General features: G+C 43.8%; 1 protein-coding gene across 1 annotated transcript in view; it reads right to left on the bottom strand.

Annotated features, from left to right (window-relative positions):
- Nucleotides 1–23,866, bottom strand: part of LOC128457381 (neurobeachin) — a 76,427-nt gene that overhangs the window by 40,751 nt on the left and 11,810 nt on the right. The window contains exons 2-3 of the mRNA XM_053442048.1: nucleotides 6,006–6,237; nucleotides 2,637–2,737 (exon numbers count right to left, since the gene is read on the bottom strand). Coding sequence (XP_053298023.1) covers nucleotides 2,637–2,737; nucleotides 6,006–6,237 — 333 coding nt within the window. The remainder of the gene's footprint in view (nucleotides 1–2,636; nucleotides 2,738–6,005; nucleotides 6,238–23,866) is intronic.

The following is a 23,866-nucleotide window of genomic DNA, read 5'->3' as shown; positions in this document are numbered from 1 at the left end:
GTGTCTTGGCTGCAGGAGTGGAGAGGATGGGGAGAGGAGAGGGGAGGAGAGGGGAGGAGGGGAGAGGAGAGGAGAGGGAGAGGATGAGGAGAGGAGAGGAGAGGATGAGGAGAGGATGAGGAGAGGAGAGGATGAGGAGAGGGAGAGGGAGAGGGAGAGGAGAGGAGGGGAGGAGGAGGTGAGGAAAAAGAAAGCGATCGCTGTTATCATGTGACAAATGCCGCCATATCAGAGGCACAGGGGAGAAAAATCGGTTGAAGAAAAAACACCTAATGTGACATCACATCTCTACCACGACCCCGGTGGATCGATATCTCTTCAATCACCTCGGCCCTCCCCTGACAACACCTCATCAATACCATGGCAACCCTGTATTGATCTGTCTCTGGAGAGGGCAGCCGGGGAGGAATTGGAAAAGACAGGGAAACAGGGGCGAGGTGGATGAGGCGGCGAGGACTATTGGACAGCGGCGGTATGAAGAGAGGGCTGAGGGGACGGATGAGGGTCTCGCTGTGGACCACTGAGCGGTGACCAGGGGTTGTTGATGGCGGTTGTCCCGGAGCCGGAGCCCGGGGGAGATTGACGAGAGGGAACGAGGGGTGTATTGACTCAGCAGCTGCACAAGCCCGGAGAGGGCAGGGGGAGCAGAGCAGAGAGTTTAGTCACTCGAAACCATCCTAAATATCACTCGCTCCGTTTTGAAACATCTACTCTGACAGAACTAGTGACAAGAAGCTGAGCATATCAGCAAACTGCTGGGGGGGGGTTAAGATGTCGATGACAAGAAGCCCTGCAGGCGGAATACACACGAAGCAACACGTCTCCAATCCTGATTTCATCTCTTTAACAGATACTTAAAGTAAAGATGGTGTTGTAGCTCTACAAGTCAGCAACTGCACAGCCTACTACCCCTTCTATTCAGTCACCAATAACAATAACTACTCCTACTACTACCACTACTACCACTTATATTAATAATAATAATAATAATGAACTATAGTTACAAAGTCCTTAAAAATGTTCACCGATCAAAATAGCAAATAAAACTAGGAAGAATTAAATCCAATCAAATGAACCTCAGATAAGAACCCAAACCAAAACCAATAACCAAACTAGAATGAATGCATACCTCCAAACCAGGATCCCCTTATGAAACATTTAAAATCACTAGATCCTGATTTTTACTTGGATCTGCACAACAAAATCTGAAATATCAGTTCCCTGAATTATTCTTTGAGAAATCAACAAACATGTTGAAAAACAGCCTCTCTTGCAATGTCAAAGTGAATATTGCTGGATCCAAACCCAGATCCGTATTCGCGCCAAAATTGTTTTGGCTCTTTCCTAATTCATTCCACATCCTCCCACCAAGTTCCATAGTAATAACTGAGGTAGTTTTTGTGTAATGCTGTTAACTAACAGACAAATAAACATAAATGAAAAAACATAACCTTCTCTGTGAATTAAGCAACATGTGGTTTATATGGAAGATCACATATTTACTAGGTATTACTGCCTATTCAAAAGTTACAGAGGAAGTTATAGATCATCAGATGCTGTGGCCGATTGGAATCTCTCCATTTGTCTCGTGAAAGCGTCCGACAGAGGAGAAGGAGGAGTAAAGATCTCCACTCCAGCCGAGCTGCTGCTGGTTATTAGATGGTGGTTATGTGCACATAGAGGGTGAGTGTCTGACTGGTTGTGGATGAAAAGATGTCAGTCTTCACGTCGAGGAGAAAAACTCTTCTGAATCAACAGGCTGTTACAGACATGTTTCACCTTCAAGGCTGAGTAGGCTGATTCTTATTACTCTAACAGAAGTAACACAGTTAAACCCCTTCTGCATTATTAATGTCAATTACCCCCAAAAAAGAGTTAAACATGAGCCTAATTGTCCTTGTCTTGACATACACTCCCAAATCAACTCACACACACACACACACACACACACTCACAGACACACATACAATTCTACCCATTAAATTCTATCCAGACACACAAACAAACTCATGCTGCAGTTAATCAAGTGTCAAATAAGTTTAGCTTCAACAACAATTACAGAATAGTAGCAGATCAGGAACTGTGAAATATAAAATCATTAGAAGTCAAGATGATATTTCTCTAAGAACATTAAAAAGTTCAAACACAATTAATGGTGACGTAACGATGACAACATTATAACATTACAAAGGTAACAGTTAAAAAGTAGAAATGTTGTTTTTTGCCCCCTCTGTCATTGTTAACCTATTATTATCAGTATCATTATTACACATACTACTTGTATTAACTGATGCGTCAATAATAACATTGTTGCTGTTATTATGGATGACATCATTACATCTATAAGTATCACTATTATTACTATTGTCGTCATAATAATAACCAGTCTGCTTAAATCCAACCGTTCCTGGTCTCTCTCTCCTCTCCCTCCTGTCCACCTACGTCTCCTCTCTCTCTCCCTCTCTCTCTCTCTCTCCCCCCCCCCCCCCATGTTATTTCTTTTCCATTTGTTGCTATGTTAATGTCTGTTGCCTGGTTCCTGCAGAGTACAGATGGATGTGCGTGGGTCTGTTCAGCAAAAAAAAATATGAATCTGGCCATTTAGTGACAACATCAGGGTGTGTCCAGCAACTTACCCAGATGCCATTGTCTCCCCTCAGCATACTGAAGAGCAGCTTCAGCTCCTTGACTGTGATGCTGTAACTGGCCATGACTCCCAGCATGTCCACCAGAAGGTCTGAGGAAACACAGGCAGCGGCACAAAGTGAGTGTAAGACAGCAGAGACGTGACAACCCCAAGTGTGTGTGTGTGTGTGTGTGTCTTCTCATGATGAGTGTGTTAGTGAGTCAGCATTTGGAACCCCCTCTACTGACACCCAGTGAGTAATGGATTTGTCAGTACTGTCAAAGATTCACGTGGGAACCATCCAAGAACTCGGAGCTCCTTCGTTGTGCACAAAATACACACATCCTTGAATCTCGAGTCACCACCACGTAACATCTTGTTGTGTTACACACGTGTTGATACGTTAAACACTCTCGGGTTAATACAGGCAACGGTGACAGGTATGCGCATTGTGTACATGAGGCTTGTTCATAATGAATGCTGATTTATGAATATAAACCACATCAATAAACTCCCAGATGTTTGTGTTTTGAAAAAGAAAACTTGTGTAAAAAGTGTACGAACATTCTTTTTCTTTATTAAATGTTTTTCTATATTAGTTAATCACTTTATTCACTGAGACTTAGAAACGCATTGATAACTTTTTCTCATGTTTGTATGCTAAATACAAAGGCATAGCTTAGCTTAGGATAATATGTAAATGCATTGGGAATCTAGAAGTGAGCTTGGAGAAGTCAAACTTATCGCATCTTGTCAAGTTGAAGAACGATCTGCTCATTTATAGATCTGCTTCAATTTTTAAACAAAACTGATTGGCAATCGTTTCAGTAGTTTTTTTAATTCTACCAGCACCACCAGAGAAATCTAAAATTCCCAAAATGATCTAATGACCGTTTCCCCCGATCCCCTTAAAGGTCGAACTATTCTTTTAATACCTTGACATTTGAATAAGCAAAAGAAACTGCAACACAACAAACCTGTCGACAAATTCATGCAAAGGCTGCAAATGAGCTTTCCCTTTAATGAGTACATGTCAAGAACCTGACAAACAGGGGCATCAAAATATTATCCCTCTGCATATTTAAGGAGCTAGTTAGAGGCTGCGTTGTGGTTAACAGGGACTGTTTGGTCTGAATGACCTTCCCGCCTCGCTGCCTCCCTCTTCCCACAGTCCCCACCGATCCGTGACGATAAGGCCGCGGCGCAGAGCGAGGCAATCTGCTTACAAAGGTTCTTCCTCCCTGTTAGGCCTGCTCCATATGAATAGAGCCTTCCCCACAATATTTAATTAGCCTGAGCCCGGCGATAGGGAATAAAGCAGAGGGCCAGCTCACCAAGGTGCTTGGTATGAGAGGGAAGAAAAAACCGCAGCACACAATGTCCTAGATTTAAAACCCCTCTCTGCTCTGTTTTTGGTACGATCAATCCATGTAGGTCAGATCCTGAGTCTAAGAATCGTGGCTCAGAAAGGGATTCTACAAGCGTTGGCATTGAATTGATTCAGGCGATGTACACCCTCGCTGTGCTGAGGCCTAACAAGTCGAAGAAGTTATAAAACAGATTATCCTGAGGCGGGGGGGGTATAGGACAGGGAGGACATGGGGGGAGAGGGGGAGGAGGGAGGAGGGAGGGAAGGAGAGGACCCGCAGTGTGAAGCATCATTAAGGGGAAGTCAAGGCCAATAGGATCATGTGAAGGGACGGCTGCGTGTGTGCTGCCTCGCGATCAAGCTCTGGAAAACAAACAGCAGCGCACACAGAAACACAGCGAGGTCAGAACCTCTGCTGCGCCAGTGGGTTGATAGAGACGTCTGACTGCAGGGCAAACACACAAACACACACAAACACACAAGCATCTATATGAGATGAGTGAATCTGGTGGTTCTGAGCTTGAACTGAAGTAACTCAGCCTCATTAATTTCACAGGTTTAAACTAAACTTGTAATGTGATATACTTTGAAATGTGCTCGAGCATTTTTTTCCTTCAGTTGTGGTGGTTTTTATATTTTCCCACGCATAAATAAATTCCAATGTATGGCGGTTTTAATTCCACGTTCATACAAACACACGCCTGAAAACAGAATTGAACTGCACAACAGCTCCTAGCTAAAAACAACAGGGTCAGCCACACTTTTAATTGATTATCCATGTTGTGCTCTTCACTGGTAATGACAGATGTTTCTTCCGGGGGGGGGGGGGCGCGCGATAGGAGCCTGACAAATCAGCCCAAACCACGCTCTGACCGAAAAGACCCGGGCCCCACTTTCACCACTTTGCAGAAACATTTGGTTGCACACCCGGCACATGGTTTTTTCTTTCTTTCCTTTCTGCTCGTGTTGCGATTATTCCTCCTCCTACACACAGCCCACTCTTGAATCCAGGAGTTGATGCTCTTTGTGTGATTCCGAAAGGCACTTGTGGGAAAATCACTACCTGTCTGAGGTCAGCCATTAGCACAGCTACGCAGGTTGAGAATAAGCAGCAAGAGCTCAACTAACCAATCTTGGTCTTTGTCTAACGCCATAAAACCAAGAGTGTGTGAGGTGAACACATGCGGGGCAGTAAAGCTGTGATTTATTTTTCTTTCAATAATTTATAATAAAGCACTGTGCATAATAACAACGGGTGATTCATTTATATTTCGGTGAAAGTGAAGAGAAAAGTTTTCAGAAATTATGGTTTATTTCCGCGTCATTTGAGTTGGATGTGATGTTTTGGTCGTATTGTCTCATTTCTTGTGCAACTTAGGGATCGCAAGCAATATGTGTTGTGTCCTTTAACTGATGTCACCTTGAAACGCAGATTTGTGAGGTCATCAAGTTTATTTTTCAAGTGGATAAGTCACCTCACGCTGAACAATCCATGAAGGTTCTGTTTAATGCTGAACACTGAATTATCTGAAAACGCCAATAACATATTTTAAAGATTTGTTATTGCTGATTTTGTGGCGACGCTGTTGTATTGGATTCCGTTACCTTGTATATATAGCTCTAATAAAGTGGCCACTGGGTGTGTATGGATACTGGGAAAATATCAATCCATCCCTTAAGCCATTATCCTTACTCCTTATTATCTGAGGGGCGGAGCTGGAGCCAATCCCAGCTGACATTGGACGAGAGGGCGGAGTACATCCTGGACCAGTCAATCACAGTGCTGACATATGGAGACAACCATTGATGTTCTCATTCACATCTACGGGCATGTGAGAGTCTCCAATTAACTGTGGGAGGAAGCTGGAGTACCCAGAGGAAACCCACGCACACCCAGTGAGAACATGCAAACTCCAAAAAGCATGTAGATTCCAACCCAGAATATCTTTGTGTAGTCTCTGTGATTTAAACTTTGTAGGTCTGTGCATTCAGCGTCCGTCTGTAGCTCACCTGCGATCATGTCGTCCACCGTGCTCATCTTCAGCAGCACCTGCTGGATGAGGCCCACCTCCGTGCTGGTCTGCAGGTTGCGCACGCTCTTGCGGAGGATGGCCGTGAACATGCTCCAGATCTCAGCCTGGCACGTCACCTCGCAGTGGGACAGCAGCTCCACCATGCAGCCGATGCTCTCCGCCTCCTGGATGATGAAGTTCATCTCCAGGTCAAACTCGCCGCCCACCAGCTGGAGAGGAGGGAGGAGGAGGAGGAGGAGGAGGAGGAGGAGGAGGAGGAGGAGGAGGAGGAGGAGGGGAGTATTGGTTTGGGGTAAAGGGGAAGAAGGAAGGGTTTGGAAGAGAGAGAGAGAACAAAAAGAGAGAATGATTTAGTGAAGCATTTAACCTTTTGTCTGTAGGAGCGGTAAGCCTGGCTTCTGATGGATGCTGATTGTGGTTAGAAAAGCATTTCCTCCGCCGGGGGCCACACATACTGCAACAAATAAATGTCCTTCATCTGAACACACACAAACACACACACACACACACACACACACAGAGACACAAGCCCATCTCCTCCTCTGCTCTCTATCTCTAATGTGAGCAGCGCAGCACTCTCCTCCGTGAACTACAATCATTTTCAAAAAATACAGCAGGCACAAAAAACGCACCCACCTCCCTCAGACACACACACACACACACAACCACACACTGAAACACACACAGGCCCTGATTAACACACCTCTCCGTCTCTGTCATCTCACAGATAGCATTAGTCAGAGGATACCATACTTTTAAAGTCGAGTGCAAATGTGCTGCCTCTTAATGGCTGATGCACCGTAATTACTCGTGAAAGTAGAGTCTGCTTCTCACACGCAAACACACACACACACACACACACACACGCTGACACACTCACTCATCACATCCTCCACATGAGCACAAGCGTACCCACTCAGCAGTATACTACACTATCCAGGAAACGGTAGCCATAACAACCAACAAGCCACCGCTGAGGTCATTAAATCAGACGGAACAGAAACACGCAGCCGGTTATACAAAGCCGGCAGACAAAAGATTACGGGCAACACACAAAAGTCACCGGGCAGGATAATCTGTGTCTGTGCGACTGTGGCTGTGGTCACTGCCACGGGCACAGAGGGGAAACGGATGGACAAATCCACACGGTCGGTAATGAAATGAAAAAAGAGAGAGAGAGAAACCCTCTGTTATCTGCGTGGTGAAGAGGACGAGGGAAGCAGAACAGGTGTCGTGCTTGTGACTAACAGGGATCAGGGGAATTCGTGGTCAGAAATGAAAACTGAATCTGGATTGTGTATTTGAATAAATGATTTAGTTTTTGGTAATTCTTTCTGCGAAGCCCTGAATGAAAAAATAAATATATACAGTATATTCTGAGGTCTGGGAATTAATTCAGTAACACTCACTGAGATGAGCTTATTATATTTCCTCATCTCATAGTGATAAATGAAATATTTCCATGTGCTATATCGTCTCACATACGCATGCATATATAAAATGAATATCCTTGTTTGTATTTCAGGCCATTTAAAGACATAAGGGACACACATATAATTCATCTTACACATAAAAAGCTGAACTGATGAGCAATTAAACTCAGCCTTGCTACGTTGAACACATCAGGCGTGAGGCTGTTACCACCTCTCATGGTCTGGTACTTTATCCTTATTAGTATAATACTATTAATATTTCTGACTCAGACTTTTCTGATCGAGTTCAGTGACTTTCTGAGTCTTATTCTATTCGTGCTGCTGTTAAAAGAAGTTATAATATTTGGCATTACAACGCAATATTCACTTTACACTCATTGAATTCATTTTTAATTTGTGCGTAAAATATAAATTACAAACTAGGAGAAAAACTGGGAAAATTCTGCAACTTTGTCAAAATGTTGACTCTCTGACCCATGACCATGGCGGTTATGAAGTTTATATAGCATCAATAACCTTATTGAAACCAAACTTACTGGAAAAAGCATAATTGTGATGAGAGCTAACTAAATGTCAGAGATCATAGAGAAAAGATATTTAACTGATGTGTACATTTTAGTTTTGGTCCATGTCCCATCCACTAACATGGTGGAGGTGGGATTTATAAACTATACTGCAGCCAACCACCAGGGGCAATTGAGATTATAGATATTATATTTATATTGTGAATTTATGTTACAATATTCCAACATTATTCCAACAGACAAAGACAAAATCTGTCCACAGACGTAATCACCTGTCATAGTTCTCACTAAAGTACTTGTTTGACCACATGTTGCCATGAAAGAAAGTCATTTCAGGCCTGAGGATCAGACCCTCTGATGATTTACAATATAATATTGACATAAAATGAAACATCAGTTGGAGAAATCATTTTCCACCGCAGCCCTCATTACCCATCGGCCCATTGACGGACTTGTTCTCGGCTCCGGTGAGACCTTTAAGATTAAGGGTTAGCCTTCTAAGCCTCGGCTCATCTCGTCCTGTACGTTTCACTGGTGTCGCCCCGCCATTGATCAGGTGTGAGACTCAGGGCTCTGTCATGGAGACAACACCCTCCTCATCCCATCTCATCTCTTCCCACTATAGTCGGAAAGACTAACTCTCTCTCATTTCTTCCTCTCACCCTGCCTCTCTCTCTCTCTCTCTCTACCAGCGAAGACGATTGATCCAGTGCACTCTGCGAACGCATTAGCACAGATTACAGAGGACCCCCTGAACGAGGCACGGAATAACAGGCGGAAGAATTAATTCATCCTACGTCGAATATTTTTCCATCTCCTGCGAGGTTCCCAATTATAGAGCTCGCTGGGGACTGCTGCGTCAACATCTATGCAACCTGCCAGTCGGAGGATGCTCGGCACACCCTGCGACGCTAGCTGAAGGGGAGAGAGAGGGAGAGAGATAGAGATAGAGAGAGAGAGAGAGAGAGAGAGAGAGAGAGAGAGAGAGAGAGAGAGAGAGAGAGAGAGAGAGAGAGAGAGAGAGAGAGATCAAGCTTTTTGTAGGAACTCGTGCAGAAATACATACACGGCACCTCGAACACGGAAGCACACATATCCCCGGGCGTACCTACACATGTTCAGCACAGGCAAGATCTCTCTCTCTCTCTCTGCTTACACTTCCCGACCGTGTAAAGCACATCACATTGAGATGAGAGGGGTGATGCAAACAATGGCAACAAATTGGGTCTTGTGACCAACAATGGGGAGGAAAAAGGAGCCCGGGCGCAGGAAACGCAGTGGGGGGGGGGGGACGAATGATGTGCCCAGATAATTATTATCTCTCCTCCAGCAGAGGCGGCATCTGGAGAGGCAGCTAAAACCTGGACGACACTTCCAGGAAGTGCCCGGACCCGGAACGTCAGGAGGGAGTGAAGGACAGTCAGGAAGAGAGAGAGAGAAGGGTGAGCAGCAAAAACAGGATGAGGGAGAAAATAAGTGCTCAATGTTAAAAATTACTCCTATCAAATTTACATTCACCATTTAAATTTGGCATCTATAAAAATGATAGATGCTTCGGCATTTCCGCGCCCATCATTTGCTCGAGTGGGGCTTTTAATTGATGTATAAATAAACATGCTGCAAAAAGGTTGATGGCGAATGGGCCGAGCACACTCGAGCGCACTCGAGAGCCATCGCTGTCATCACCGTGCGCACGGACAAAAGATCACTAATTACTTTTACGAGCGAACATGATTCTTTCTGCATAAACACTCGTAACCTTCGCTCTCTCTCTCTCTCTTCACCCCCCGCCGGGTGGCCGCGGCATCAACGCACCGGCAAAGCACCGGCAAAGAGAATCACAGGCGATCACATCAATGAGCACGAACAAAGGGTCTTTTTATTACCCCCGGCGTGAAGCATGGTGGTTAAAGGACCCGGCGCATAAACAGGGACCCTCATTATGCCAGGGGCCGCAGGATAAAGGGGCTTGGCAGTGCCACCCCGTCTCCTCCCAGGCGATGCGGGCGCTGACCTCACTGTCTTCTTGGCAAATGGTTCAAGTAAAGACGTTTGTTTTGGCAGCGTTATGACAATTATTGCCCCCCCCCCCCCCCCCCGAGTGTAGTGCCTGTGAGTGTATGTTCCAAACGCAGCGAGGAAACAGGAACTATGTCCAACATGTTGTCAGGGAGTCCATGCTGCTGCTGTATACAGAATATGCACCTGCTGTGTCACACTGGAAATTATAGACTGCAATTCAAAATGTATGAAATACCAGCTTGAGAGAGTGAACCCAAATTATCTCTAACGCCCCCTAGTGGCTGGCTGCAGTGTAGCTCATTAACCCCACCTCCTCCATGTTAGCAGAGGGAATATAAAAAGTCAAAGTGCAGGTTTAAATATGTTTTTAAATGGTTTCTTATTATACTGATTCGTGTTTTGTCTTCCAGTAAGTTTGGCTCTACCTTGTTATTTGATGCTGTAACAACAGCTGACAGCTGAAACCGCCTCGTGATTGGTCGAGCATGTTCCTCAGCTGCACCCTGATACCGCACCTCCACCACACGATCACCACACTCATGGCTCCAAACAAGAGTAACATTGCAAGATGGTGACGTTACTACGTATGAAATATTTGCTCAACAGGAGAAAGCAGAGACATTATATTTATATTCGCTCTATTTGCTGAAAATAAAAAATTCTAGGATTGCTCAGTGCTGAAATATAATAATCCTCCTCGTGTTACCAGGAGCTTCAGAGCTTTGAGTGTGCTGTGGTTGACCTTGAAACACTTTTAGAAACAGTCTGGAATCTCCCACTGGACGCACCACTGATGACTAATCTCCTCTTATTGTGGATTATTTATGGATTTGAGAAAAAAACTCAGTCTGTCGGGCTCTCTATCCCTTTTTCAAATTCTTCTTTTAAAGAAATCTCTTTTTCTGTGAAACCTTTCCTCTCTGCTCCCATGTTTCTAATTCGGTCCTGAGCAGCTTTGCAGAGCTGCTCATTCAGCCCCCTGAAGGAAGCTGGCACTCAGCTTGGCATCACTCTGGATGTGTTGGGGGGGGGTGGGAGTTTGGGGGGGGGGGGGGGGGGGGGGGGGGGTCAGTGCCAGGGCCGTCTTCACACCACAAAGAGCTTATATGAGCAGGCACCTCCACCAGCCAAAACCAGCTCACATAAGAGGCTGCAAAAACAAACAGTCCCTCTGTCCAATCTGTCCAACACTGCTCAGAAACAGCCCCGAGTTCATCCGGGGGCAAACAGCCCTTTTCAGGGAAGACGTGTCACCGTCGGACCAACACAGGTGTTCACACCTGAGCAACAAATCACGCAATTTTTTCCATACCCTCAAAAAGAAGCTATATATCTTTTCTAAAAATATTATCTTAATGATCTCAACTGTGGTCAAACCTGCAATAACTTATTTCTTAGGCACTTTTAGAAACAAGTTGTGAACAAGTTGACATTTTGCCTATTTACACATCCAGCATGTTACAGCGCTACACTTTTGCAGAAGTACTCATTAAACAGTGGAGTTGTATTTCTGGCTAACTTGCTGAATGTTTGTCCAAAGACATGCACTGAAGGTGAGAACCATAGGTGAGGACGCAAATGTCAGATTAAGTTTCTCCAACCAGCGCCCTGATGGATTCACCACGAGTGAGTTGGTGATGTGTGTAACACCTGACTCTAAAATAGACAAATAACAGAATAGAAATATCTTAGAATAGAAAAGCAGAGCCACACAAGTAGAGGACAGACGATTCACTTTCTTTTAGCTCTGAGTTTGGTCTCTACCAACTCCAACACAATACTGTGCATGCTGCTACATGCTCCACTATGTTCACCAGCTGGACATTATCTTAAATACATCTTATTCTGCATGGTTTACTCTGTAACAGAAACATTTTCATATTTGGTGCATATCAGTATGTCTGTGAAAGGCTCATATCCGTTACTTTTTATCAGCCAACCAATAAATGGGTCAGGCTCTATGAAAGACTGACTGACAGCTGTGTTCTCTTTTGTTTGACTTTTAAAACCAAACCTTCCGCCTGCTCTTCCTCCATAAGATGCTCTGCAGCGCCTCATTACTTATACATCTGTGAGGGACAGATTCCAGCTTTGACCACAAGATGTCCCTCAGCTCACCAGTGTTCAAAATGTGAACACTGGTCATTTTCACTGTTGGAACAAACAACTGTCTCTGTTACCCTGTACAGCCTCAAATGTGGAATTCACTGGGACTGTCACAGATGAGCGTTCAGTTCCCTTGAGTCGGCCCAAACCTAAAAATAAAGCGGCGTGACAAATTTCTGCTCTTGTGTTTACTTTGCCCCACAAAGTGAGCGTTCACCAGGTAACGTGTCAAGTTACATAAAAGTTTTTAAAGCCTCTTACGGCTTTTTAAACTTTTCTGTTCTGAGGTTTTGAGGTTTAAACCAGAATAAAATCAATCACAAAGTATTGTATGAAAATGATTTCTCATTCCGGCCCTTCTTTCCCACAGATGTTTAGAGTGGTGTGAAAACCACAGGTGTAACTAATAATTATAAAAGCCGCTATTCAAGTGTCCCATTAAGCCGTGACAGTGTGACAGTGTGACAGGGAGCCAGCGCACAATAGCAGGACCCTGAAGCCCGAAGCAGCTAAATGAATGAGAATCATTTTATTATTTAATCCGGTGCTTTTCCTGCTGTGACGAGTCACAAGGCTCATTTATCACAATGAGACCGAAATGAAATGAAAGCTCTGAGGTGACAATTGTAACAATGCCTGTAATATTTTCCCTCAGTGTTTTAGCAGTCGCTTTTCTGCATTAAAAAAAATCCCATAGATGTTCTATACTTTTGTCTTAATTGTGTTGTTTCATAGATTTTAAATTAAACTTCTAATTCACTGGTTAGTCAGTGAAAATGTTGCTTATCATAGACATATCAGTATTCGCGTTTGTTGTTAACATGCACCAGTAAGATAAAAAAAATTTTTACAGAATAAACAAAGATGTCCCTTCACATTATTTAATTTTGGTGTAAAAATATTTATTTTCAATTGTTTTTCCAAGTTATTCCCACATACAGCCATTTAGATGCATTTGATTTCTTTATATATAGCTATTTATCAACATTTCTATAGTTTAGCAGAAATATTTAGCCTCAATCATATTTCTTTGTTATAAGGGTTTGAAAACAACATCTTAGAAATAAGCAGAAAAAAAAAAATTATATCCAAATTATCCGATTCATCTGCATCAGCCCCGAGAAACAGATACGTGTCAGGCTCTAGTTTGTATTTCAGGAGTTTACACTCAAAGGTGTGATGTTATTTATAAACACCGTAATCATTATCATGTGATGGAGAGCGATCCCTCACAGACCCACCGCCGCCCATTGTGCAGCGCCGCCATGATGGCACATCAAACGAGCCATTACGTCGGCTGATTGCTGTGACTGACTGACACCGGATGAATATTGGATGACTATCAAGGCCGAGGCCGGCAGAGGAGGCACCTGTTGCTCATTACAGGCGTCAGAGATGACAGGTCAGGCAGGCGAGCGGTCGGTCAATGGCCGCCCTCCTCTGTCTCGGCACATTCAATTGAGCCTTTGGAGTCGGCGTCATCAATATGCAACTTCAAAGCCTCTGGGAGGGCGCTGCAGAGGTGCGAGCATGTGTGTGTTTGTGTGACCAATGTGTGTGTGTGTTTAGGTGTGTGTGTGTGGCTCATTACTCATTTATGTCCCCTGAGTGCGCCGTGGCCATTCAGTCCCTTTGTGTGCAGAGTGAGAGAGGAGACGAGAGGCCCATCTAGACATGAGATCACAGATTATACACTTAACGCTTCGCCAAGAGGGCTCAGCGGTGCGCAGGAGAGCAAAATTGAAGGAGAGTGAGAGGGGGGGAACTGGAGAGGGAGACGAAAGGGAGAAAAACAAACAAAGAGGACGAACGGTGTAAACTGCAAAAGCAGAGCGGACAGAGGAGAGGACGGGGGCGATGAGAGAGTGTTTGTGTTGCAGAGCGTGAATGGGAGAGACGGAGTGAGAAAGAGAAAACGAGGGCGACAGAGCGGCTGAACGCTGCTCTGCTTTCTTATCGGGGTGGCAGAGCGGGTTTTATGGCCCACAGCCTTCAGTGCCCAGATGATGACCATAGCAAATCCACGATAAAATATGGATTACACTGGAGCTCAACTGGCCACATAAACGCTCAATAATCCACATACTGCAGTTTGCGGCATGACCTCGTTTTTTGGGGTAAACAGCATCGATAAGAGCTGCAGATCACTGGCTGCAATTCAGCTTCAGGATAAACTTTGTGTAATCTCGGTTTCTCAAAGCTTTAGGTTGATGCCGGCTTTAAAAACAAGGGTCACTAGAATAGTTAAAGCAAATATGAGCAATATGTCTAATCCTGAGAGTCATTAAGGGATCGGAACAATTAGTTGAATCAGTGATTAGTTCATCAGCTTCAATAAGCAACCATTTTTAATTATCATGTTTGTGTCATTTGTTATTCTGCAGACCAGACAAAACATTTGCTGCGTTGAGCTTCTTACAAGTGACGATTAACTGCTTTTCATTTCATTGCATCACACTAATCTGGATATCTGTGGAATTTGGATTGTTGGTGGGACAAACACATTGTGAGTATGTCATGTTGGGATTTACAGCTTCGTGAATATGAGTTTTGTTCAGACAAATCCAGGAATCTGAGGAAATCATTTTGGTCTCTGGGACTTTTTAATTATTATGACTTTCTTGTTATTTATTTATTTGCTTTTAAGAAACTTATGGAACACTCAAAACAATATGCAAACATAAAAGAATAAAATAAACATTAGGGAGACAAGAAAATAGATGAAAATTTTATAATTAAAAATAAAAATAGCTAAAAGAAAAGGAAATATAGATGTATACGCATTTTTTAAACTGAATGTTAAACGGATTAATCCTAAAAAATTCTAATAATTGCCTCTGCCAATGAGGTTATCTCTCCTCCCTGTCTGTCTGTCTGTTTGTTTTTCAGCAGGATTATGTAATCCTTACTGATTTCCCAGGGAATAATTCATGAATCTTGATGAAATATCTGAGTGTGTGCAACTTGATACAGCTCGATTGAAACCAGGGGGACTCATGGGCCTTGTTGGAGGTGTTCACTCTGCTCTGCCACTCTTGTTGGCTAAATAGATAACAACAAAATATGATTAGATGCAACCTGAGGTGAACAACTCTGGAAAACTGATGTAACAAAGTTGGGGATGAACAGATGCAATGAAGGCAGTGTGTGTGTATGTATGTGTGTGTCTCACTCTGTGATTGTGATCAGAAATGACATGTTGACTGACTGTAGCCTACAGACACACAGGCGGGAGGGGAAGGGGGGAGGGGGGGGGGGTTCTGGACTGCATTTCCCATGGGCCTTTGTACCAGTGTCTGCACAGATGGCACAAAACCCCCACCCGTGAAAGCTTTTTCAGATTCACATCACAGTCAGCAGCAAACAAACACACACACACACATACACACATACACATGAACACTCTCACACAAAATGAAAAAATAAACCTAATCAGCACCGAGTGAATAGAATATCTAAGAACCTGAAGTGTCAGGCTTTTACTTTGGATTTTACAGGAGGAGAAGACGTGAGAGGAATGAAGTACAGTGGTGCAGTTTTTAAGAAGGGTGCAAAGAAAAACAGGGTTTCCACACACACACACACACACACACACACACGTCAGGTACTGCAAAATTCACCAGTGATTACATAAATCCAAACTGGGTGATATAAGGGTTGTTTAGACCAGCTCAAGGGAGGCAGGTTTGTGAGTTTATGTGTTTATGTACTTCCATGGCTCCATTTAAACACATAGTGCATTCAGGGTGCGTCCATATGCACCTTGTAAGTTGAACGTTGGATTTAAACAGCATCGAACAAACATGGAGGAGAGTGAACAGGGAAAAATATATGGTCATTTTTGAAAAGATTGACACGATCAGAAAAACCTAGGCCGGCAGAAACCAAACTCAAACAGAAAGGGAACGAGTTAACGGATGAACAATAGAGATTAGCGTGTGTGTGTATTGTTATTACCTCAGCCAACGAGGTTGTTATTCCATTTGGATTGTGCACTACTTGGTTGAGGGGTGAGAAATGGGCCCATGAACACATTAACTTCAAGTCCGGGCATTTTTTGTGAATTTCTCAAGGAAAATGGCAGAAATCTTTATAAAACAAATCAGCAATCTGTATAAAGATCTATAATCTATCAATAGTTTGGTGTAGATTCAGTTTTTGTGAAAGCATTTTTCAAGGTTCATCTTTATTCAGTTAATGTTTGTTAACAAATAGAGCATGTGCCTGTAACAACCACAAATCTGTAGCTAAGATAATGAGGATGGAACATTTCTGTGTCCATTGCATCTGATCTAAATACAAGCAAATGGTTTTGAATGTAAACGTCTGGCAGAGATATGCGTTGTACAGTTTTTATTTGGGTATGAAAAGACATCTATATCAGAGTTTGGTACAAAAGACTCATGCAGCACGAGCCTGGAGACGATCTGGGAACCTTTTACTTTTCCTTTTAATGCTCAGCTGAAGGTTTCTCCCACACGTGAGATAGAGAGCTAATGCATCATGGGAAACTGACAGACCTCACATCCAACCACTCCCAGTGATTGGACTGGTGGACCTGTACCTAACCCTTACACAACACCGGTGAATAAACTAGATTTTCGCTGACAACCATCATAAGAAAAGAAAAAAAACACACAGGGCGCTTTAAACAAAGTGACAGAATCTAGAACCACACAATACACAAGCTACACAATGAGCTGTTCTTATTCAGACAATGCACAAGTGCAGATGGCAGTTAATTACAAGCTGATTCGTCATCCTCACACAGCAGCTCTGTGCCGCGAACACACTTCCCTCTGTGACATCAGCTCTGTTCTCTTCACTCTCACACATCAGCCGTCCAATGGCAGAGCAGGTTCAGAGAATACATAGAGGAACGGAGGAGCAAAGGAAATAAGTTTGGTTCAGATGCGTCTTCACTTCTCTTTTTCCCACATTATCCTGTAAATATAGAACATAATTCTGATTTTAAAAATAACTGTGAGCAACTGCAGTGCCAAGCAAACACGAATATTTGAGTTTCTGCATTAATACATAACATCAAATCTGCAGAGAAATTAAATCCGACATGCAGCTGGCAACCAATATTCTCCTTCTCTTACAAATCAGGCCGGATGATGCATGAGCCATAATAAACTGAACCACAAATTGAGTCATCAGGGCTTACATATGCATATGGAAAAAAGTCATGTATGTATAAAAATGGTTGCCCATGGGCAGAGAAGGTTTGCTTCCAATCAGCTGCAGCGTGAACCAGTCAAGGGTGCTGTGCCGTGGGGGTGAAAAATTCCAATCAACCAACTGCTCCACCAATTTAACAAGAAAGTGCACGCTCTTCACTTCCATTAGATTCAAAACACACACACACACACACACACACACACACTTGTGTACCTCGGTGGCAAAAGCTGTAGCCTGGGCACATTTCCCACAAAAAATAACCATGAACGTGCTCCTGTGTACATCAAAAGGAAAAAGGCAACGCGGTTAAATGTTCCCAACCATCGGCTTGTCAGTGTTTATTAACACCGCCGGAAGCCAGAGGAGAGAGAGCCGGATGAAAGGGGAGCGAGAGAAGGAGAGAGAAGGCGAGAGATGTCGGTAATACCTGCTGAGATCTGTCTCCATGAAAGACTCTAGTCTCTAGTTCATCGGCATCAAGTTAAGTGTGTCTTTTCCCACCTCCAACATCTCACTCCAACATGGTCCTGCATGTGCAAGCTTAAAACTAACTGCACACACACACACACACACACACACACACACACACACACACAAACGCACACACACTCAGCATTCAAAAGGCAAAAGCTTGTTAAGCTACTCATTGCAAAAAAAAAAGCCTGTAGGTTTTACTCATTCTCATATGCACCCTCTGTCAGTTTGACACATTCACATTCACACATGCTCACAACAGCAGCGATTACATTAATGGCAGCATGAGTGCACATAAAATGAGAGAGAAGAGAAGAAAGAAGAGAAGAAAGAAGAGAAGAAAGAAGAGAAGAAAGAAGAAGAAGAAGAAGAAGAAGAAGAAGAAGAAGAAGAAGAAGAAGAAGAAGAAGAAGAGCGCTGCAGCGACACACTGAATCATCCCCCCAAATAATCCAATAATAATGAGGCGCCATTTCATTAGCATAAGAGCAGCATGAAAAGAGAAATCCGTTTTTTGAAATGTCTGTTTACTGGAGTGGGAGGTGAGAGAGCTTTTAGAAGAAGAAGAAGAAGAAGAGAAGATGAAGAAGAGAAGAGAGGAACAACAAAGAGCGAGGGAGGAAGGGGGGGACTGTGAGAGAAAGGGAGATCAGAGTCGGACGGAGAGGAAAACTGCAGTAACAGAGAGCAGAGGGAAACGACACCTTAACCAGGCAAGAGAGACAATTTCCTTTTTTGCAAGCAGCTCTGGTTCTCTGTGCTGGTGGATAACAACAGAAATCCTTCACTAAGACCTTCGGAATTCACTTTCAGACAGGCAAAACTGCAGCCGCACATATATCTGTATTAATACCATCAATAATTTCAAAGAGGGAAAGTGTGTGACAGCAAAATATGACTCTAACTGGAAAATTCAAAGGTTGGAGCGCGCCACTGTCTGCAGGCGCCGCGGCAAAACAGGAACCACACTGTTCAAAGACTTGTGATGATACCAGGGGAAATATTCAGGTCAGATACACACACACACACACACACACACACACACACACACACACACACATTGCAACTGGGAGAGAGGACGGCAGCCAGGTGATCACAACTCTGACCTTATCCAACCGCAGTTTAAAATGTCTGCCACCTGATTGGCTAAAGAGGCTTAGTAACGGATCTCGCAATAAGCCCAGTCACATGCTGTTGGACAACAAACAGATGTCAGCACGAAATAACAAAAAAAAAAATCTTATTAGATTTATATTAAATTTGAAGGACATGGAGGCCTTTGTTTTTACAACTGTACTAGATCCCCTCCGTTTAAAAAAATATAACACCTTCAAGTTAACTAAAAAACGTATCCCCAGCCAGTAGGTGGCGATATGACATTGACAGAGAAGAATACTAATTAATATTGTGTGAAGCAGATACCTGTGAAGGTGCAGTGATTCTAAATCTAGCTGCAAACTTGTAATTAGACCCAGAAGTGCTAATCACACGCAGAGAAACTGGTAAGACACGACTAGTGTTGTTGTTGTTTCTGGCTCGTGATCATTACACAAAGCAACATGAAGTGTACTGTGAAGTTTTACATGTACACATGGATACACAGACGTTTGTGAAGATCTACTCTTCAGAAAATGTTTGTAAAAATCTCAGTTTTAGTGACTTGAAATACAAACGGTTGTTTCGCAGAATATCCACATTAGTGTGGACGAGGTGTGAGACAACAGAGAACCCAAATATTCAAAACGTAAGCTATCCCTAGATCCATTGCTAAAAAAAAAAACATACACATTTTTGCATTTAGATTTAGTGACATAAATTATGTGCTTGAGACTATGAGCGCTGGAGAACTTCTTAAAATCAGGCCCCCAGCTAGAGTAATAAACTACTGTGCTTTCTCATGAATAAATTTACATTCTGCTCCATGCAGCTCAATACCACTTGATCCAGAGTCATTCAGTACCAGATGGGTCCTTCCCAAGAAAATTGGTACAATTGGAAATAATAAAGACAAGAATATGAAAGTACATGTAAAGCCTTAGCAGGGATAAGCATCACAGCTGCTGGTAAGTGAACCGGAACCTGCAGTAATAAACTGATCATAAGAAAACCTTTGCCCAGTTTTTGGAATATTTCTGGGAAGTGCAATGGAACACAAACAAATCTCTTCTGATGGACGATGACACCAAATTAATTCAGGACTGTCAATCTTGGTTGTGTCTTCTCGTCCACCAACCAGAAGGTGGGTAGTTCAATCCCCGGCTCTTCCGGTCCGCAGCGTTCTTGGGCAAGACATTGAAACTTAAATTTCCCATAGAAACTTTGCTGGCAGTGTGTGAATGATAGATGAATGTGACTTGTACTGTAAAGCACTTAGGGTGGTTCATAATAATAGAAGTGCTATATAAATATAAATAAATATAGACCATTTAATATTTAAAACCCCAAACTGGACACTGGATGAGCACAGATCCATCCTCCTCATAGATTCAACATGAGAGATTGAGCCGATTTGTTTTAATTTAAGGATGAGCAAATGAAAGGACAAAAACCAAACCTAAAAAACAGATAATCTTAAAATCCAAAAAGATAAATACACAATCAAAATGCTGTGAGGTTAGAGAACTCTTTGAACCCTTTTAAAATGGTTGATTGACTCCATTCCCATAGCAAGTAGACCCTCTGCCTTATTCCCTGGTGCATCATGTTCCACGTCACAAACTCCCCGACCTAGAGGCGCTCTCTCACCTTGCTGTCTTGCCAAATTAATGTGTTCACCATTGTGTCACGTTTCAACCATTGCTGTTCAAAACCAGTGCTTATGCTGCAGGCAAACACCAAATGCTGGTGGATGTCTTGACCTGTGGACTGGGGGCTCTAAAACACCCCTATATCAGGGAAATGCCTGATCCTTACCAGACTAGAGAAACCTCAGCAATTTCATATTTCAAAAAAAAAAGAAAAAAAGGACCAAAGGCAGCTTGTCAGCGGGGGACCAAGAGATCTAGAGGAGCGCCGGGTATGAGAGAGAAAGCATTTAAATTGCCGAGGCACAGAGGGAGAGGGAAGAAGAAAGACCGAGAGGGAAAAACTCAGAGGCAGGGGGAGAAAAACAGCATCAGTGAGAGGTGGAGACTGAGAGGGCACCGCTGAAAGGACAGCACACAACAAATGAGACGTACTCCTGAATCCTAGAAGACACAGGGGGAGCGGAGAGAAAGCAGACGTTGAGTGGTGAGATGCAGGAGTGGGGGTGTCAAGTTGTCGTCTTGCAGGTTGTCGAGGACGAGAGGCAGAACTATTTTGCTCTCTTTGGGTTTTGGTTCCACGAGACAGTAGGAAGTAACGAGGGCATCCCCCGCGCGCCATGTCACGGGAGCCTGGGAGGGAAGGACTCCAGGCGGAGATAAGGTGCTTTAACAAGGCCTGCTCTCCTGTCTCCACTCAAACACGCTCGTTTCCAGGAAGCTGACAGGAAGTGAGCTCCTACAGGGCATCCTGCACGTTGCTCACACCTCACCGGGCAGATCAGAGATGAAAGAGGAGGCACGGGAGCAGAGAGTTACAAGTCACGACAAACTCCTTATTCTTCTCGCTGCGCCTCTGCACACCGGGATGGACCAGAATAACAAAACACCGTGAATGAGTGCAGCCGCTCCATTACATGTGCAGTGGCCGAGTGTGTGTCAGTGTGTGTGTCTGTGTGTGAGACGAGGCAGGTGCAGACGAGCTTCCGCTAAAGGTCAAAGGTCAGCAGATAAGTCCCGCAGCCCTGACTCAGGCCAGGCTGGTGGCAATTCAGGATCACTAATCTGTTTATTGGTCGAGTGTGTGTGCTGCAGCAGGACAGGTGCATGTATGTACACACACACATACACGCTCACACACACACACACACACACACACACACACACACACACACACACGTGTTTGCCTTCCACTGAAACAATGGAGAGTACTGTTCCTCTGAGCCACAGCTGATGGAGGATAAGAGAGGCAGCAAGCAGTTCCAATAGGTTCTCAGTAATCCATCATCATAAGACAGGATCGGGAGAGACACACACACACACACACACACACACACGCACACACACACACACAATGGGGTTGTGAAGGTCAGTAGAGCATGTTATTGTACCAAAAAGACCACACACACACAGGGGACACACATACTGTAGACAAAATAATCCAGAGTCAAGTCGGACAAACAGCCAAAGATGAAAAACACCAACAACCAGACGCTGAGTCCAAACTCAGCTCTCAACATATCCTCATCTCCTCTTCTTCTGTGAACCCTCCCCTGCCTCTCCGTGGAGGTGTTTCTGAGCCCAGGGCCTGTCACTGCGTCAGCCTCACTTCACACTCGTCCTCCACACCGGACGCTCGTGGAGACGGGTGCTGTTTGAAGTCGGTGTGGATTGAAGTACAGAAGACACAGAGGGAACAGTCGTCAGAGCCTCGGGAGTAAAAGGGAATCATGTGAAGTTTCCATTCGTGGCGATCCACTCAGATCTTCTGCATTTCTTGACCAATGCTACATTTTTTACATATTTTTCATATCAGCTTCTTCTCTTCTTTCACTGGGAAGTTTGCCCCCCTGCCCCCAATACATGAATACATTATTATTGTGCCGTCATCCTGGAGGATATTTTCATGGATACTAATGGATAACAAATGGTTGTAAATTGGCTAAGTGAGACTTTAAATCTGTAACTGCAAGACAGCGGAGACGTCCTTCAGAACGCTTCACTTCTACAACAAATATCTATAATTCATGAGCTGGATAAGCCACTGAAACAATCACTGGATATTTCATTCTCATTAACTAACACAGCAAGTAGAGTCATCAGAGTTAAATGACCCAATGCAGCTGCCATACAATTGGCAACACAAGTGCCACATTTCTAAACTGAAGTCCTGCATGTGGTAGACATTTTGCCATTTGACTTTCCAAGGTGAAATATTGGAATTATCTGACATTTCATCTTCCTCTACCGTAAATCACTTCTTCTTCACTGATCTGAGAGCAGTACATGGTAGTGGCAGTACAGCACCAGAAGTAAATCCCTGGGAAAAGAAACATGCAGTTTAATGCGTGAAACTAAAATACTCTTAAGATTGGTGTTGGATCCCGTTCTTGCCGATGCCGGACCCAACATTTTCTCCAGGTTTGGAAGCATTTCCGATGCTGCTATCTGTATCCTTGGGTCGCGCCCCACTCATGTTCATGGGAATCGGTCCAGTCGTTTTTGAGCAAGCCTGCTAATCCTGCTGACTGACGGGCAGAGAGACAGATGGAAACACAGCCTTCCCAATGGAGGTCAAACTCAGACACAGTGTAAGTGCAGGACGTTATCAAGATACTAAAGCGGCCTTCCCAGATAACAATGTCAAATGTCAAATTCACCCAGAAATAAAAAGTCTATCAAAAGGTCAAATCACTACAATAGCCATTCTCAAAAATCACAGCCCATTGCCGACACTTGCAGCCTTGAAAGCTCCGGCACTTTTCCTCAAGAAGGTCAGACACTCAAAGGAAAATTGCAACTTAATCTACAAGCGATGTTTCAAAGTCTAAAATTATTCTTGTGGTGGAGGAAAAAAACGAGTTCGTCAATTCTGAGAACACAATTAGTTCCTGAATCATATCTATTAAGTTTTGAGGTAAGGAAAAAAAACTGCAAATGCTTAAACAAGCGACCTGCTAAACTGTAAAGCTACTGTAGAAGAAAAGCAGGTGTGCATGATCCTCAGCAGCAGTGACTAATCTGCCGATCCCTCTGTTTCTTCATTGCGTAAGTGAAATTTAAATATGCGGCCGCGCTGGTGAGATGAGCGGACTCAAGGCAAGACTCCATACATTAGCATGATGATGAGAAATGCTTCTCTGCATCCACATTCTGTGTTCGGAACTAATAGTCTTCCTGGAACCGGGGCCTGAACACAGCGGGGGCAGCGGAGGGGTGAGGAAGCGAGGGGGGGGGGGCTGTGATGTCAGGTGGGTAGCAGAGTGAGTCATCACCACCGCCAGGTATTGGCTGCATAAAACTCGTCCTCCACCATCTTTCTTTCCAGTGTTTCTGAGAGAGAGAGAGAGA

Source organism: Pleuronectes platessa, chromosome 15 (genome assembly GCF_947347685.1).
Source record: "Pleuronectes platessa chromosome 15, fPlePla1.1, whole genome shotgun sequence".
In the NCBI taxonomy this organism is placed as follows: Eukaryota; Metazoa; Chordata; class Actinopteri; order Pleuronectiformes; family Pleuronectidae; genus Pleuronectes; species Pleuronectes platessa.
The sequence above is the reverse complement of the archived record's forward strand: the minus strand, read 5'-3'. Positions and strand labels throughout refer to the sequence as shown.